The 17,671-nt window shown below is 38.0% G+C and overlaps 1 protein-coding gene across 2 annotated transcripts in view; it reads left to right on the plus strand.

Annotated features, from left to right (window-relative positions):
- iqsec3a (IQ motif and Sec7 domain ArfGEF 3a) overlaps positions 1–17,671 on the plus strand; it is a 104,277-nt gene that overhangs the window by 65,164 nt on the left and 21,442 nt on the right. For both annotated transcript variants that reach the window (XM_037695790.1, XM_037695791.1), the window contains exons 5-7: positions 2,601–2,762; positions 11,644–11,766; positions 16,071–16,237. In XM_037695790.1, coding sequence (XP_037551718.1) covers positions 2,601–2,762; positions 11,644–11,766; positions 16,071–16,237 — 452 coding nt within the window. The remainder of the gene's footprint in view (positions 1–2,600; positions 2,763–11,643; positions 11,767–16,070; positions 16,238–17,671) is intronic.

A 17,671-nucleotide genomic window follows, 5' to 3' on the forward strand; every position in this document is an offset into this window, starting at 1 on the left:
GGCACCTCTTTCTCATGCTGCTAACCAGCTTGGTCACATTTCTGTGGGACAGCAACTCAATATTGAACTATTAATTTTAGTATTAGCCAATGCAGACTAGTTGTGATGTCCATCTTGAATTGGATTGACTTCAAACGCTCTTTGTAGATGTACTTTGGTTATACAGGGGTCCACCTTAGAAGCAACCCTAGCCCCTGCCTCATACTCCCACAGCATCCCCACTTACAGTCATAAGCCTTTTCCAAATCCACAAAAAAGCAAATGTAGACTGAAGTCAAATGCGCATGGCCCCTTAGCTATTCCATAAGAGTAAAGATCTGGTCCATCGTTCCATGGCCTGGACAAAAAACACACTTCTCCTCAAGATTTAACAATCGGTTGGAGTGTACCTCCCAACATCCTGATCTAAACCGTCCCCAGAATACCGTATTTTTCTGACTATAAGGCGCAATATCAATGAATGGGTCTGTTTTCATACATAAAGTGCACCAGATCATAAGGCGCATTAAGCAAAACTAAAACATTTTGACAGATTTTTGAGCACTGTATACCACATAAAATCAGTTTGAGGTCAGTAAACACAACCAGAAGGCACACCATATTATTTAAGGCTCACTGTTGATTTTTGAGAACAATTAAAAAGGATTTTAAGTGTCCCTTATAGTCCAAAAATATATAGTACTGAGGAATGTGATTCCTTGATTGTTGGAAGACAGTCTTCAGTGTCATTTTTTAAAATCATCAAGTTGAATATACATTTAAAATATAACAACAAAAACAAAGTGTCTTGCACAGTTCTGTTGTGTAAGATATATTAAATGTGGCATACAAGGTGAAATATTGTAATTTCCATGTAAACAAGAAATTCATGTGTGCAGTCATTTAATACAAAATGTAACACCTCTGCACATCTTCTTCCAGTTTTCCAATCTTCACCCATTTATTCATCCCAAGTAATAATCACCGTCCATTTGTTGTTGAGCAAACATCATATGAGTGATATCTGCCAAATTTGTTTGGCGAGACCTCACCCTCATCTGAGGGTGAGCAAACAGCTGAGAGGTTGCCGATGCTTTCAGGGCTAATGCTTTCAGACAGCACGTTCACTGCACATCTGCTTTGGTTTGGTTCTTTTCCAGCCTCCTCTTTGTACCCTGCACCTTACTAGACCCACACGCAGATTTTTAAATGTAAAAGCTGCATTTAAACACTGCATGAAGACTAGATTGGAAAAAATGTGTGATAATGCAGTAGCCTCGCAGGAGCTAATATAGTCTGCATTTAATGTGCTTACAAATAAATACATCGCGCACATCTGCCATGTGTTGAGACAAAGATTAACTTTCAAAATGATCACAAACAGAGGAATGTTTTTTTTTTCAACATCAATTTATTTAAGTCTGTAAGTTAACAAGAGATGGATTTTAAATAATTACTTTTTTCAAAACATCTGAGCATGTTCTTTTTTTAATGTACAAAAGGTAAGTTTTATAATTATGTATATTTTTCTAATTTAGCTTTTCTTCCCAGATGTTTCCTACAGGAGTGACCTGCCAGGATCCAACCAGGTTAATTTCTGTTTCACATTAGTCACTTGTGACCAATTTAGAGAAGTCTACAGCTGTTTTCAAAGACAATGTCGGTACAATCCAGTCAGAGCGTTTTCTATAGTTGCTCGTTACTTGAAAATGTGGTTTAAACCACTTTTATTTAAATTTTTCTTTTTAAATTTACCTGACCTATTCAAGGAGCTTTGAGGAGCTGGAACATAATACTGGACATATAGTGCAAAAATTCCACTAAAGTCCTTCCCATCTGAGTAAACTTTAGAAAAATTAACTTCAGATATTTATTATTTTTAAAATACATTGTAGTCTGAGTAATATTATTGAGTTAATTGAAGAGAACTGAGATTGGCATCAAATACATTTTCATAGCAACAAAAATGTGGTTAATTTACGACAGCTTCTTCTAACTTTAGCTGTATTGAATTATTTTTATGCGTTTGACGTTTTTATTCAATAGGGGAAGTCATATAGATTCTGTCTTGTGTGTTTGAAGTATTTTTTAAATTTGTCTCCACTCTGTGCATGGTTGCATAGAAAAACTCAACATGAAGCATGTTAAACCACAAAGTTCATGACAATAAAGTTTATTTATTCACAGTTTACAATGCATTATGATGCACATTGTTAGGAAAACATCCTGTTGTAATGCTATTGTTGAATATTATGATAAAGCCACATTTGTCTTTTTTCCCCTAGACATGATGTTCATAACACTCCTTAGTGTTGTTTAGCATTTAACTTTAGCATTTCAGCTACATTAATAAATCAGCTGTGGGCATTAAGAAAAGTAGAGATCCATTAAATTATAAAAGCTATTATTGTCATTCAGTTGGCTCTGGGATTTATTGAAGTACTTTTTCTTTTGATATTACACACACCATTGTTGCTGGTTGTGGTTCAACATTATATTTAAGTCTATTTATTTGCAAAGTGAATCACGAGTTTAAAAGTCAGTTTGATACTGAAGCTTTGATTCAACTCAGTTCTTGGTGATCGTCCTTTTCAGTCACTGCTGTCCCTGTTTTGTCTCAGAAATCCTGATAAAGGCCTCCAGTTCCTGATTTCTCGGGGCTTCATCCCAGATACGCCCATCGGCGTGGCCCACTTCCTGCTGCAGAGGAAAGGTCTGAGTCGACAGATGATCGGAGAATTCCTCGGAAACAGCAAGAAGCCGTTCAACAGGGATGTCCTAGAGTGAGTCACACCACATTATTTCCTGAAACACTTTTATACTAATCTCATTGATGACACTCTTCCATATAGACTTATCAGCTGTAAGCAGGTTGATTCAACAGGTTCTTTTTTAAGCTATAGTTAACTATAGATTCACCAAAGCTAAATTATAACTTATAGGGACCATTTGAAGAGCTGTATTTTGCAATCTTGATTTTTTTTATTAGTTAGCACAATTCATTAATTCTAATCACCCATTCACCCTCCCTCCAATCATTACTTAAAAACAATTCTCCTTCACAGTGTCCTTGAAGGATTACAGTCTTTGCATTCCTTATTTCTGTCAGCTGTGTAAAGAACAAAACTATAAATAGTGATAACGAAGGGAACTGCATTTTAGTTCCAAATTGAGGATTGGTGGTTCAGTCCTAAGCAGTGCCACGATTTCAAAAGTCCTTGGAAAAACAACAATCTCCCTTTTCTGCTCTTCTGCTCCAGATATATTTAATGGTGTGCAAATAAACAAGGAACTCTGCATACATAATATATAATGAAAAACATCACTTGAGTGTGTTTGTGTGTGAATGAGAGGGATTTTTGTAAAGCACTTTGCAACATTAAAAAAAGCCCAAGAACATATTACTGGAATGCTTGCTGCTTTAAAAATCAATACATTACTTTGATACAACTGATTGACTGATCTAGAAACATTGGAGTAAACGTAAAGCAGCCCGCTGCACAACACAAGGAGCTGCAAGCTTTGATTTGCCACATAGGTTTCCAGTTTTAAAGTTGAGCATGGACATTTTCTGCACCTTGACTTGTCCAGTAAAGAAAGAGTTGACAGAAAAAGGGCACAGCTAACTTTAGTTTACAGGCCAGATGCCTAATTAGCTGCTTAAGAGTTTTAGCGCATGTGTGAAAATGTTACTTTGGCTCTGTTAGACTCTGCTGTGGTCCTTTTCAATTCACTGCTAACACTGTCCTCCCATGGAATGGAGTGAAACGGAGGGACGTGGGCTACAGCACAAGTATGTTTACTTTGTCTCTCTGTCCCCGCACCGCACCAGCGCTCTGACAGGCCAGCCGGCTGCTGTCAGTCAAACACACAAACAATATGGCCCATGAAGATTTTAGGAAGAAAACATACTCAGACATTTTTCAAGGATTTTAATTTTAATATTTTGCATGTAAAACTGAAATTAGTGAGATGTCACACTCAGGATCACAACACAACTACAGGATCTAAAGTTGATGACAGCAGGTCAGCTGGTTGGGAATGGAAGCAGACATCATCTTTCTGGAGCTCCTCTATACAGCATCACATCAGAGTACCTGCACAATAATTCACACACACACACACACACACACGTTTTTGTCTTTCACATTTTCTTTTGATAAGTCACATACAATTAACAGTTTCACACACGCACACACAAAGCATGACTTACAGCAATTCCTGATGGATGATGCAGTGGAGAAAAACAACATCCTGGTCAGGGTTTTCCTCTTTCACTTTATCCTGGATTCTTTTCAGCAGCCCAACATGTTTTCCAGTTAAATTTGGTGATCCATCAAGTTTAAGTTTAATCCAGATAGCTTCATTCTCTTGGTGACAGCAGACATCTAGTTATAAAAGTCCTCTCTGTGTTTTTCCTTTCAGAGACTCCAGGGTCAAAAACTCCTCAGTTATCTCAAAACTGTCGTTAATCCCGCAGATAAAAATTAAGAGCTGAGCAGTGTCCTTTACGTCATTACTTTCATCCAGCGCTAACAAATATAACTTAAAGGACGCTCTCTGCCTTTTAGCTTATTTTGCTGGCTATATCTTCATCAATCAGTTCCACAAGGTGTATTACAGTCCTGCATGATAAACTGATGTTTTTCTAACTTGTCTTGGCTCTCCGGACACAATAGACCTGCTCTGTTTTTACCATGCGTTCTTTTAAAAACTCACCTTCAGAGAAAAGCTTGCTGGCATAGTTGGCAGTTAGTAAAGTGTACTCTTTGATAACCGTGACAGTTTCTTGGCATACATACTGCCTTTGATTGGACCTCAGTGAAAAAAAAATGTTGTTGTCCACTCTGTATTATTTATTTATTTATTAACCTTTATATATAACCCAGGCAAATCCCATTGCGATCCCAGATCTCTTTTGCAAGGGAAGCCTGGGCCTGAAGGCAGCCTAACATGCATGTTTTTTTTTTGGTCTGTGGGAGGAAACCACATAGAAAGACCCCAGGTCCAACTGGGATTGAACCCAAGACCATCTTGCTATAAGGCAACAGTGCTAACCACTGAGCCGTCGAGATTAAACACTCACTCACTGTCCACTTTTCTTTGATGAGCTCGTTTTTACAGAATAGTTCATAGGGCAAATCTAAAAAGTGAAGAAGAAATTACTTCTTCCACTTCTACTTTGCCTCCAATACATGCCGGTGTCTACAGTGCACTATCTACTGGGGAAATGCAGGAACTAGGGTAAAATTATACTGTTCTCCCCCCCCCATATGCAGTTTTTTTTTTAAAATGTGGACAAGTTCAGCAGGCCAATTAAAAAGCCCAATGGGCCGTATAAGGCCTGCAGGCTGGGGTTTGCCCATGCCTGGCTTAACCGACTGTAACTCAGTCTGCGTCACATTTCTTCATCTCCTTCCAGTTGAAGCTGCATTGACCAATCACGTTTTGTCACATGTACATGTAGTAAGCCAATAGCATGCCTAACAGACTCAGACACACCCATAACAGACAGGAACAAGCTCGTGAATTCTGCTGGTGGACTTAAAGTTGGCAAAACCTAATTTAGCAGAAGCTAATTCTGCTGACTTGTTCCAAAGTTGGAGAAAACACTAATTCGCTAAACAAAAAATTTGTTCCGTCATTAGCCGTTAGCGGATTAGCAGAACTGTGCCCAGCACTGTCAACTGGTATCAAAACCTATTTTAAAGCTGCTGTTAAATAAAAAAAAAAACAAAAAAAAAAACAACATTTGGTACTTGTTTTGATTTTTCTGGGCTTTATATTCCATGAAGTTCATGTCTAAATATGTGCCTGAGTCTATAGTGTACAAAGACTGAGGTCTCTCTGTAGCATTAGTCGACAAAGAAATGTGAAAACACTATAACGCATGACTCACATCTGTCTGTGTATATGCAGGTGTTATTCCAGGTCAACCTTACATAAATGCCTCCTATCCCTCGCCTTCCAACTGCCGCCATTCATCTCTCCCCAGTTTTTGTCCTTTTTGGTCAATAAAATTCTCCTTTTCACTTATACCTTTGAATTAGCCCATCGACACGCTACTAATGTTTTTTTTAATATATATATATATATATATATATATGTGTGTGTTTTTTTTATTTATTTTATATAAAATTTAAAATTTTGTTACCAAACTGGGTCCAATGTTCTAGGATTTGCCAGAAAAGAAAAACACAGCAAAGCTCTCTGCCAGCTCAACCTCATCTAACATCCATATATCTTCTTAAATAGACATCATTGGGGGTCCGAACACATTTTTGTAACAGGATTATGCTCTCAAGGCTTCATACATGTATTCAGTGCAGCTATTATGTCACAGGTGATGGGAGGGTCTCCATCTTTTTATACAGTTTTTCAACAGTGAGGGAGAAGTGATGCTGAACAGGAGCATAATTGGAGAGTGCAAAGTGTTTGTGAGAGCATATCCTATAAAGTGCAGTCACAGTGAAGTGGGTGAAGGATTGCAGTCTGCTGTGAAGATCACTCATGGGGATTTACCATGCATGTTTGTGCAGCCCCGTAACTGTGTCAACATGTCAGTTTTATTTTTTAAAGCTTAAACAATGATAGTAAAAATGCCTCAAGTCAATTATGTCAAACTTTAGTTCCAGATTTGGGCGTCAGGAAACGTTCCTCAAGGACGGTTTAAAAACATTTTGTTTTTGATTAGCAACAAAACAAGGAAAGCTGTTGTGTTTGTCATCTTCTTGCGGATTCACACAGGCTTCTATTTCTAATTGTATTGTCTTGTACACGCGACTGCTTCCCATTTCCAATTCACGCTCTGCAGAAACATTTGAACATTTCCCTGCCAGTTGCTGCATATAAACCAACCACCTATATGACGGTAACAGAGTGTGAGCTCAGAGTGTGTGTGCGCTCGTCTATGTTAGTACAACGGAGCGAGCCGGAGGAAGAGGAAGAGATGCAAAAGGGCTGATGTACTCAGGCTAGAGAGCATGTCTGACATTACATAAACAAGGAGTGACAGGCAGGAGAGAAGGCGGAGAGGAAGTGAGTCATGAAGAGGCTGATCGGAGTCAAGGGAGGTGATCGAGTCCAGCTCAATGTGTACTACAGTTTAACCTTTAAAAGCTCCTGCACAGGGTTTTTAAATCCAAACACTCAGAGGCAATTATAATAATTATCTGAACTTGTAACAGAATGATTATCATTTGCAAAAGTTGCAATAAAAATGGTTTGCATGGTCTGTTGACTTTGAGGAGGTCAAGAAAAAGCAGCTAAGCTAACAAAATGCTTTAATTTAGAAGATTAAACTGTATAAGAAGTGTAAAGGGAAGATTAAAATAAATATATTAAACTTACTGCAAGAGAGTCATTATGATCACCATGACAACCAAACACCTTTGTCTGTCACTCCCTGACAGCAAACCTAAAAGACGCAGACTGAAACAGTGATATGTGCTGCTGATCTCATGCTGCTGATTAGTTCATGCTGCTGTATTCATTCGTACCCATCTGTTCGCACAGACTCGTTCATGTTGCTGTTGCACCGTATTGTTTTACATTGTTAGGGTTTAGCGTATATCTTGTACTGTTTAGCATTCGTTTCGTGTATATCTTAGATCCTATTTACGGTTTCTTTTTACACTTTATATTTTTGCTATTGTTAGATGTAACTGAGATCCTGTGTACACAATTTCATTCCACCGTCATGTACCACATGTGGGGAAGTGACAATAAATGAACTTGAAAACAAGGCTTGATCTTGACCTAAAACTAGTCTGTGGAACCATGGTAAATGGTCTGTACTTATATCACCTTTCTGTCTTATCAAGACACTCAAAGCTCTTTACAACACAATCTGTGCCCTCATTTACCCATTCATACAATTCTCTTCTAGATCTATACAAAGATTAAATCAGAGCTTTATCACATTCATACACCAATGGGTCACACATCAGAGGCAATGAGGGGTTCAGTGTCTTGCCCAGCACTTCAGCATGTGACTGCTGGTGGAATCAAACCCCCAACTCTTGCATTGGAGGACGACTGCTCTAACCACTCAGCCACAGCCGCCCTAAGTGTCCCCATGCTTGGACATGCACTTATTGCATACTAGTTGTGTTTGAGAGAAAACATTAACCCCTGAAGCAGTGAGAGACACACACAGGTGAAAGAAGGGAAAAGTAACAATTTGATGTGTAATTTGAACATTTATAACAAAAAGTTGGAGTAATAAAAGTTTGTTTGCAAAGATTTTGATAATTGTTTTGACATGTCAAAAGTTTGCGTTTTAGACATAAATCATCTCCAAAAATTATGAAAATGTAAAAAACATCAAAATGCCAGTGCAGACATCTAAAGTCCAACTTTCTTCGAGCTGTAAATCTTTGAATGTTTCTACTGTGAAGTATTCCTGAGTTATAGAGCTCCAAACAGGGCTGGATTGTCTCATGCTTCACCAAAAATTGCATAGATCTTTATTTTTTCATGTACCTGTAGTTTTTTGTGAAATTTATCTACATTGTAAAAAAAAAAAAAGTTACACTATTTACAGTCAATTACTACAGCTTGATGTCTAATTTGCATATTTTATTTAAAAACTTCATGATGAAATATAGGGCAAAATATTTAATGGAATAGTAATAAGGACATGTCAGTCCCTATGCATTGGCACCCTTAATTAACTTTAACCCAGTTTGCTTAAAAGCTGCTGAGTTAAGTGATTAACTTCAAGCTTCACTAATAAATACAGGGCTACATAAAGACACTGCAGTGTTGACAAATACTACTTTAAGACAAGACACAGAGAAACTGCTGCTTTCTGAGCCTAAATAGGACCTAGACAAAGTGGAAAAGTGCCAAATGTTCTTCTGGGATGGGGTTGCATTAGTGCACAAGTCATAACTTGCATGTCTAAGAAGGCGCCATTAATTCTGAATGATAACAAAGCTGGCTCCAAGCCAACATATGCTGTTGTCATCCAGACAATGTCCCAGTCCCAGAAACCCGTCGTAAGCTCAGAGGTGACAGGGCTTTCTCTGTTGCAGGTCCACGACTGTGGAATGAGTTGCCACTGAGTGTCCGGCAGGCTCCCACACTCTCAGTCTTTAAGTCTCGCTTGAAGACCCACTTCTATTCTCTTGCATTTAACACGTTGTGATTTGTTTTGGTCCGGTCTGTTCTCTACTCTGTTGGCCATTTTAGTTAGCTTCTGCTGCTATTTGTATCTGTATTTCTATTTTATGTTTTCCTGTCCGCTGTGCATGTTTGTTTTCTTTTGTACAGCACTTTGGTTGGCCTTGTTGCTGTTTTAAGTGCTCTATAAATAAATTGGTATGGTATGGGTATTTACGGCCCAGACTTTGCTTATTCCATTAGCGTGGATCCCGACTTGTAAAATAAGTTATTTCTGAATACAGTGGTTTGTTAGCATTTTCAAAATGTTGGGAGCTTTGTGAAAATAAAAAAAATTGCAGCCAAGAAAGTTCCAGATGGAAGGAGCTATCAAGTGCCAATGAAAAGATGTCGTAAAACCTGCAAGTTTGCTCTTCAGTTTGGAAATATGTGCAGAACGCTGTTAAAAAAATATATATAATAAAAAAAATAAAGTCTGTGCAGTGGTAACAAGGCCTCTGTTTCTTTTTCCCCTTACTCAAACGTAACTCATATATTTTTTAATAGAAATATAAATGTTGAGTTTTAAATGGTTAAAGCGCTGTCTTTAATTAAACAGAGGTTTGTAAATCTTACGCTGAATGATGATGGCCCTTTATGGTTTTGTGTCTGGTTTTTGCTCAACCCTAGATTTTCCACTGATCTAGTTTAATTTACTGTATTTTTCGGACTATAAAGGCACAACTGATTATAAGGCTCGCTGTTGAATTTTGAGAAAATTAAAAAAAAAAGGATTTTAAGTGCGGGCAGCACGGTGGCGCAACTGGTAGAGCTGCTGCCTCTCAGCGAACAGGTCGCTGGTTCAAACCCCGGTCCAGGGGCCCTCTGGGTGGAGTTTGCGTGTTCTCTCCGTGCATGCGTGGGTTTTCTCCAGGTACTCCGGTTTCCTCCCACAGACCAAAAACATGCATGTTAGGCTGATTGGTAACTCTAAATTGTCCCTAGGTGTGAGTGAGAGAGTGAATGGTTGTTTGTCTCGTTTGTCTCTATGTGTCCCTGTGATGGACTTGCGACCTGTCCAGGGTGTACCCCGCCCCTCGCACAGTGATTGCTGGACATGGGCACCAGCGAACCCCGTGACCCAAAATGGAATAAACGGGTAAAGATAATGGATGGATGGATGGATTTTAAGTGCACCTTTTAGTCCAAAAAAATACAGTACTTCTTTAAAGAACAGACAGTTTTTGGACAATAGTTCTTTGAAAAACACTTTTTTAATGCAAAAATACTATTTTTGCTCGCTCAGTTGTAGATTTAACTTTAAAATGTGAACAAATTGTGCTCCTTTGCAACAGGTCTCCAGTAAAAAAAGTGTTTCAGGGTTAGATTTGTCTGGTCATTACAGTCATCTGTAAGCTGGATCAGGTACTGGGAGATGAACAGAGACCACTGGAGATGAAGACATTTTAGAAACTTCCAACACATCTCAGTTATTAAAATGTCTGCATTACTGGGAATTTTATACTTGTTTTTTTTGTGGTTGGATCCCTGTAAGCTTTGTAAAATCCAAAATTAGGACCCCCCCCCCCCATCTTTATTTTTGGTTGATAAAGTACAAAAATGTTTACAGAAAACATCTCTTAACTTTCCCCTTTTTCATCTTATCTGAGAAGAAAACTACCACATTTATGCAAAAGATTTCTGTGAGTTTGCCAGGAAGTTTTTGTTGGTTATGCAATTGTTAATCATTTTGTTTTAGTTTCTACAAAACTAATGAGCTAAACCAAAACCTCCCAAAAGTGGTGATTCTCTTCCACGCCATCAGCACTGTAACATCAGCTATCCAAGTGTTTTCTGCTGGAGCAGCATGTGTCACACTTGAGTAATCAGCTCATATATACCCTTTGTTCTCAGTGATCCATCTCAATGCATTGTGCATATGTTTGTTGTGCACATATTGCAATTTTTTTTATTTATTTTTGCAGTACAACGAACAGAAAGTCTCAGAGGCACAGGTCAGAGTCTTACCACAACTGAGTTGCTGTGAGATTAATGTCATCTCGTTTGAACGCGACACCTCTAAAAAAAATTATAATTTCATTGTTTTATCATCATCTTATTTGTCCTCTAACAGAAAATTTCAGATCAAAGCAAGAGAAAGATAAAATTATGTTTCCAAAGTCGCCTTTAACTTAAAAATTCTGAACGGTCAATGCTGTATTTGTTCCTTTTGAACTCATTTTAATAGTTTTATTTATTTTAATCAAGTCATTATGGGAGGATTTTCTGCATAGAGACATTTGTGCGTGCACGTGTGAGCAGAAAAGAAAGCTGTGCCTGGTCTTAGTCCTGCTGTTGACCAACACCAGCAGTAAGCAAGCTTGTCCTGTGACCTGGAAGCAAATAGGTGAAAACATATAGATCTTTATTTTTTTAGCACCAAATTACCAAAGAAGCTGTCATCTTTGATATGAGATGATCCTTTCTTCATATTTTGTTCTTTTTTTTTTTTTTTTTTTAAATCCCATTGCCTGACGTTTCACCCTTTCTGCTCTGCAGTTGTGTGGTGGATGAAATGGACTTCTCAGGGATGGAGCTGGATGAAGCACTGAGGAAGTTTCAGGCCCACATCCGTGTCCAGGGAGAAGCCCAGAAGGTGGAACGCCTTATAGAAGCCTTCAGGTAGAGATCAATAATAAGGTTGATGTATTAAGCAGGGATACTGGGAGTGTGATTACTGAATGGAAGGCAGGTGAGTTGATTAACAGATGAAATGCAGCTATGAGATGTTGATAAAATCAAGGGAGCTGAGGGAAATTAAAACTACTGGCTGGACAAAAAAAAAAAAAATAGGACAATTAGAAACTGGAAAACAATTAAATAAACATCACTGAAACATACTACAAATAACTACACACTAAAATCTACTGGGTTATTTTGATTATTCAGTTGCGGTGTGAGCTGTTGGGTCACAGGTTGGATTTGTTGGACTAAATATTGGGCCAAAAGGTTTAACCTAGTGGATGAATCAGACATGAACCATGTCGTTCACAGCTGGCCATGTTAATTATTCCTACCTTCATCAAAAAGGTAAGACAGAAGATGGGTATCTGAAGTAAGAGTGAAAATTGTAAAAAGATGTTCAACCTGGTTGACTTAAGCAGTAACTTCAGTTTGCTCTGGACAGCGAGTATTCCCAAACAAAAGCTAAAGGCTAATAGCAGTTAACTACCGCTAACCCAAGTTATTATTTGATAACAAATATTTGTGTTGTACTTTTGAACTAAATTAATTCAACAAACTAGTCATTTTAACTTATTTTTTTTAACTATAAACTTAACCCAGCATGCTAGTATGTTGATAACCCAACCCTGCTGAGCAAAGACTACCCAGGACGGTATGGTTCCAATTAGACCCAGGTGTGGGTCACAAATCAGGTGGTTTTTATTTTTACCCACCAGTTTTTAGTGTGTACAAGAAAGACAAAATGACTGAATTGGAACAGCCATCCAAAAACCAACAACCCGAACATTGTGTCTACCACAGAGTTTTGTATTTCCACACTTTCTCAACTCTATTAGACAAATGTGTTTTGGATTTTTCTTTTGTAGTCACAATTAAAGCTGAAAAATACCAGATCATGTTAGTCCCAACACTATAAACAGATTTTAAAATTTAAGCAATGCGAGTTAAGTAATAGTTTTCAATTACCAAAAGTCAATATGATCTTGGTCACTCCAACTAATTTATGTACTTCAAGAAATAATAAAAAAAAAAAGCTTTTGTCATCTTTTAAAATTCACACCACAGTTCCAACATTTCTGTCTAAGTTATTTGTATTAAAAGTTGATATCTCTGGCTGCAATTGTCATTGACCAGTTTACTCTCAATTTAACCAACCAAGTACTTCAAATTTTAAAGAATGTGCTTAGTAGGACACACATATCTATAAACTCTGATTATGATAATGAAAGCATTGTAATTAGCTTTCAAACCCTAAGAACTCATCTTAATTATAACATTTGAAGCTCAGTTAGCTCAGCTTCTAAACGACTCATCTTTTAAATGATTGTGGGGTTAAAGGCAAATGGATCCAGTTTCTTGTAAGATGCTTGTTTGTCATTTTTGGTTCCAGTTTGCAGAGTCCACCAGTGCAGCTGTGCTTCCAAGAGTTAATGCCGTTTGTCGCAGCCCCCCTGTATTACCAGCCACCTGTCACAGTTGTCAAGGTGCCCAATGAGGAGAAAAACAAATGCATTGTTGTCATATGAAAAACGGCTGGCAATGGCAATGTTTGGCCATCAGGCTGGCTCTGCGTGTTATCAGTAGCAAGGAGAGGGGGAGGGTGGGAGGCAGGAGACACAAACAGAGAGGAAGGAAAGAAGAAGAGGGGATAAAGGAGGGAGGATGATTTATAAATAACCAGCGTTGCATAACCGTTACTGCCTCTCTGTGCCTGCCTCCCCCCTGCTCCTGGGCTTTGAAATGCCCACCCCCCCCACCCCCACCCACCCACACACACACACACACACACACACACACACACACACACACAGAATTGGAGAAACCTCTAAAGTAAGTGAAGGGAATTCAAATACATCAAGCAGCCTCAGTATCTGCTGCGTCAGTGTACTAACGAATGAGCAAATATGAACTCACATCCGAAGCTGCAGATATATTCTGTTTCTTTTTTTTTTTTGGTTCTGCAGCAGCGTATAGTTCAAATAACCTGCAATCACTAACACTCTGCGTTCGCCTCCGAAATGATTATAGATAAAGATCATGCAGCATGAATAATTTTGCCCTTAAATCCACTCAAAGAGCATGTAATGACTTGGTTATTTTTAACATTCAGCGAGAACAGGAAAACTGCAGCAAAAACACAAACCGGAGGATCCAAAGATGTACTCCATTAAAAGAATTATGTTTTATTCTTGAGGTCTTAAAAAACAAAAAGCACATCCAATGTAAGGAGCAAGTTTTTCAAAACATGAGTAATGAAAAGTCTAATTATGGCTTTTAGGTCGCAGTTTCCTTTGAGATTTTTAATAAGCAACTGTGTATAATTATCATGTTGAAATAAAAGTATATGAAGGATATAATAAACATAATTTAATTTAGGAGTGATTGAAAGCTTGCATTTGCTTTAGAATTAATTTTCTAGATTTGACAAGTGTTTAAAATAATTGACAAACAAGTGAAATGGTGTAAAGTGATGTTTTGTGTATCTTCACTTAAAGTATAATGAAATCATGTGGCTGAGGGGATCTAAAAACACAACTTTGACGGCTTCAGTCCGGAAATATTGCTCAAATAAAGTCACAATTACGTTTCAAAGCAGAGAACCCATGTTTTGCATTCATTTTCTACTGCTCTACGTGACTTTGAGTATTCCTACACAGAAGGAGCTGTATTTTATTTTATTTTTTTCCCCTTAACTGAAAAATACTTATGTATTACTCAACAAGTCTAAACGAGAGACCTGGGAGTCAAGATATACCAGTTCTTATTTTACATTTATTATACATTATTGTTTTTGGTCAGAAATTACATTTCTTTCATAAAGAGACTCAGAATTGGGTGGAAGTGATACAATTATTGGTATTGTAGAAATTTCTATAAAGTAATACAGTGGTGTAAAAATGTGACATCAGGTTACTACAAACTGTTCACAATGATGCATGAAGTTGCAATAAAACAAATCAATAATCACAAAAGATAGAAGGAAATTATACATGTTTAAAGAAATAGAAAAAAAGGGAGGTATAATGTAATTTTCAAATGTACAAGTCCGTTTTTTTTGTATAAATTAGCATGCCTGTGACTTATACAGCAAAGCAACATATTGCCCCCCCCCCCCCCCCCCATATTTATAAACCAATTTTTGGCTGAGATCTGACGATTTCAATCATTCTGGCATGGGAAATATTGAACACTACCATTTTCAGCCACTCAACTAATATGGCAAGCCAAGTGTCTCATTCATAGGTAAACATGACTATTAATGAGACACTTGGCTTGCCATACCAAGCCACCTTCATCTCGCTCCGGAACTCGTGGAGCAAACGTCAAATCAGCTGATGCATTTCGCCGCGCAGGTAAAATGCAGCTGATTTGACCATCAAAGTGCATTTATTAAGGAAAAATTCAACTGAGACGCACCTTTACTATAATGTCGAGCAAACAAATAATTGTTTAAGTGTTAATCTTGTTAAATTCTTGTTAAAGTCCTACCGTGCACGCTCCCGCGGCCGCCATTTTGCAGCCAATCGATTTTTGGCACAACACCAGCCCACGTTTCCAGGTTGTCAAGTATGGTACAAATTACCCCCAAAAAGCTGGCCACAAAGCAACACGAAGAGATGGAAAATCTACAAAGCCCTCTCAAGTGCCAATAACCAAATAAGATACAACTTTTGGGGTATTTGAAGATAAATGACTTTATTTTGACAAAATAAAGTCCCCTTGTTTTCCAACCTCCACAGTTTCCTGTGTGATGGATGGTTCATATAAGTATTGGATCCAGTGGGAATAAATGTGTTCACACAGAGAGATGGTGTTACAGCAGGGCAGCCCTGAACCTCACCTGCTGTGAAATTCATTGCTGCTGAGGGGCAGCTGACGGCTTCAGATGAAGCCAGGAGCCAAATTAAAGTCATGACTCTGCTTTCAGCATGACACTAATGCTCAGCCTGTGTAACGACTTCCAGGAGCATGCAGTGACTAGACGGAGCTCTTTACAGTTTGGTCATATAGTCTGTCTTTCCGTCCTCCTCCTCTCATCCTTCATTTTATTTAATATTCTGTGTTTTTATTCTAACTGTCATTTATCTCTCCAGCATAAACTCACATCTTCATTTCACAAAATTAACCATCAGACTTCATTCTCTTGCCTCTTCCTAAATAAAATATTGCATTTTCAAATCCTTATGATAAGTTTTTTCCTTTTAAATCTCCTGTTTTCTGTCTGGTATTTTTATCCCCAGCCAGCGCTACTGCATGTGTAACCCTGACGTGGTGCAGCAGTTTCATAATCCAGACACCATCTTCATCCTGGCCTTCGCCATCATTCTGCTCAACACCGACATGTACAGCCCCAACATCAAGCCAGACCGCAAGATGCTGTTGGAGGATTTCATACGCAATCTACGAGGTGAGAGGCGCAACATTACAAATGAGCTGCTGGTAAAGGAGAGAGTTCAATGACAGTAATTAGTTTACATAAATCACTTAAAGCAGGTAGGTGGATGTTGGTATCTACTGTATATGTGCCACTTAAAGAGGGTCAATACGCTTGAGACTTTTTTCCCCCAGTGAGTTATTTTAGTCAACTGCTTTGTTACATAAATGGTGATAGAAGCTTGTCACAATCACAAAAAACAAAAAGGCAGACATGGCAGCAAACTAACAGATTTGGTAGCAAACCAACAAAGGGAACTAAATAAAAACTGTTGCATGGTGACCCATAATGCACTGCTGGTGCATAGTGAGACAACGGCTTAAAATGTAGGACAAAAAAAAAAAAAAAAAAAAAAGGTAATTGGGAGAGTGGAGGCACCAGAGTTGATTGCCAATTGAAAACAGGTGAGGCTGATTGGAAAAACACTGAACAGCTGAGGAGATGTGAGCGATGGCATGGGTAAAAACACTGAACTGGAGACAATAAAACTACCGGTACACACAAGAATCCAAAACAAAAAACATACACAAGGGGGAAATTAATTACAAAAATAAATAAATAAATCAAGAACTAACAATAAGTAACCAAAATACACAGATCATGACAAAACCTCAGAACACAAATAGGTTATTTTGTATTTTCTTCAATGATTGTTTTTGATTAGAAAAAAAAAAAAAATAATTATATTGTATTTTAATGGCATTTAATGATGCTTGTATATGGAGCAATTTATTATTACATTATTGCTAATGCTTATATTTTATTAAAACCAAATGGGAAAAATCTCCAAAAAAAAAAAAAAAAAACCACACGTCCAGATGACTGAACTTTGTTGGATTTTTAAGCATAAGTTTTGACTTTATCTGCCAACACCATGCAGCTTGGTTTGTAGCACCATTTTATAGAAGCTGGAGTGATAATGAAAGTTTACTGTAAAATAAAAGTTAAATGGCCTGCTTCAGTTTGCTTCACAGCTTCTGAATCACAGCAGAGATCACTTGGAGTGGCTGTTAAATGATAAAATGCACCTCATAAAACGTCACTGTAAAAGGTCAGTGAAATATATGAATCTGTTTCAAATGTTAGCTGAAATGGACAAACGGTCTTGCAATCCTGAGGTTGCAGGTTCAAGCCCAGGTTGCATCACGAAGGGCATACGGTATAAAATTAAATTGCTAAATCTTTCATGCGACCTCGCTCGATGGTGATCCTTGAGAAGGGAGCAGCCAATAGAAACTGTTCATGGCATATATTCTAAAATCATCCACACCACTGATTGACAGATACACCGACTCCAGGTTCAGAACAGACTGTTGCTAATTCCAGGCTTTTGTTTTATACTCTCACTGATGCACTCCATTTCTCCCATTATGATACATTGTGTGGTTTAACATAATCACCTCATAG

The sequence above is a fragment of the Nematolebias whitei genome, chromosome 22, assembly GCF_014905685.2.
Source record: "Nematolebias whitei isolate Nwh7 chromosome 22, NemWhi1, whole genome shotgun sequence".
Taxonomy (NCBI): Eukaryota; Metazoa; Chordata; class Actinopteri; order Cyprinodontiformes; family Rivulidae; genus Nematolebias; species Nematolebias whitei.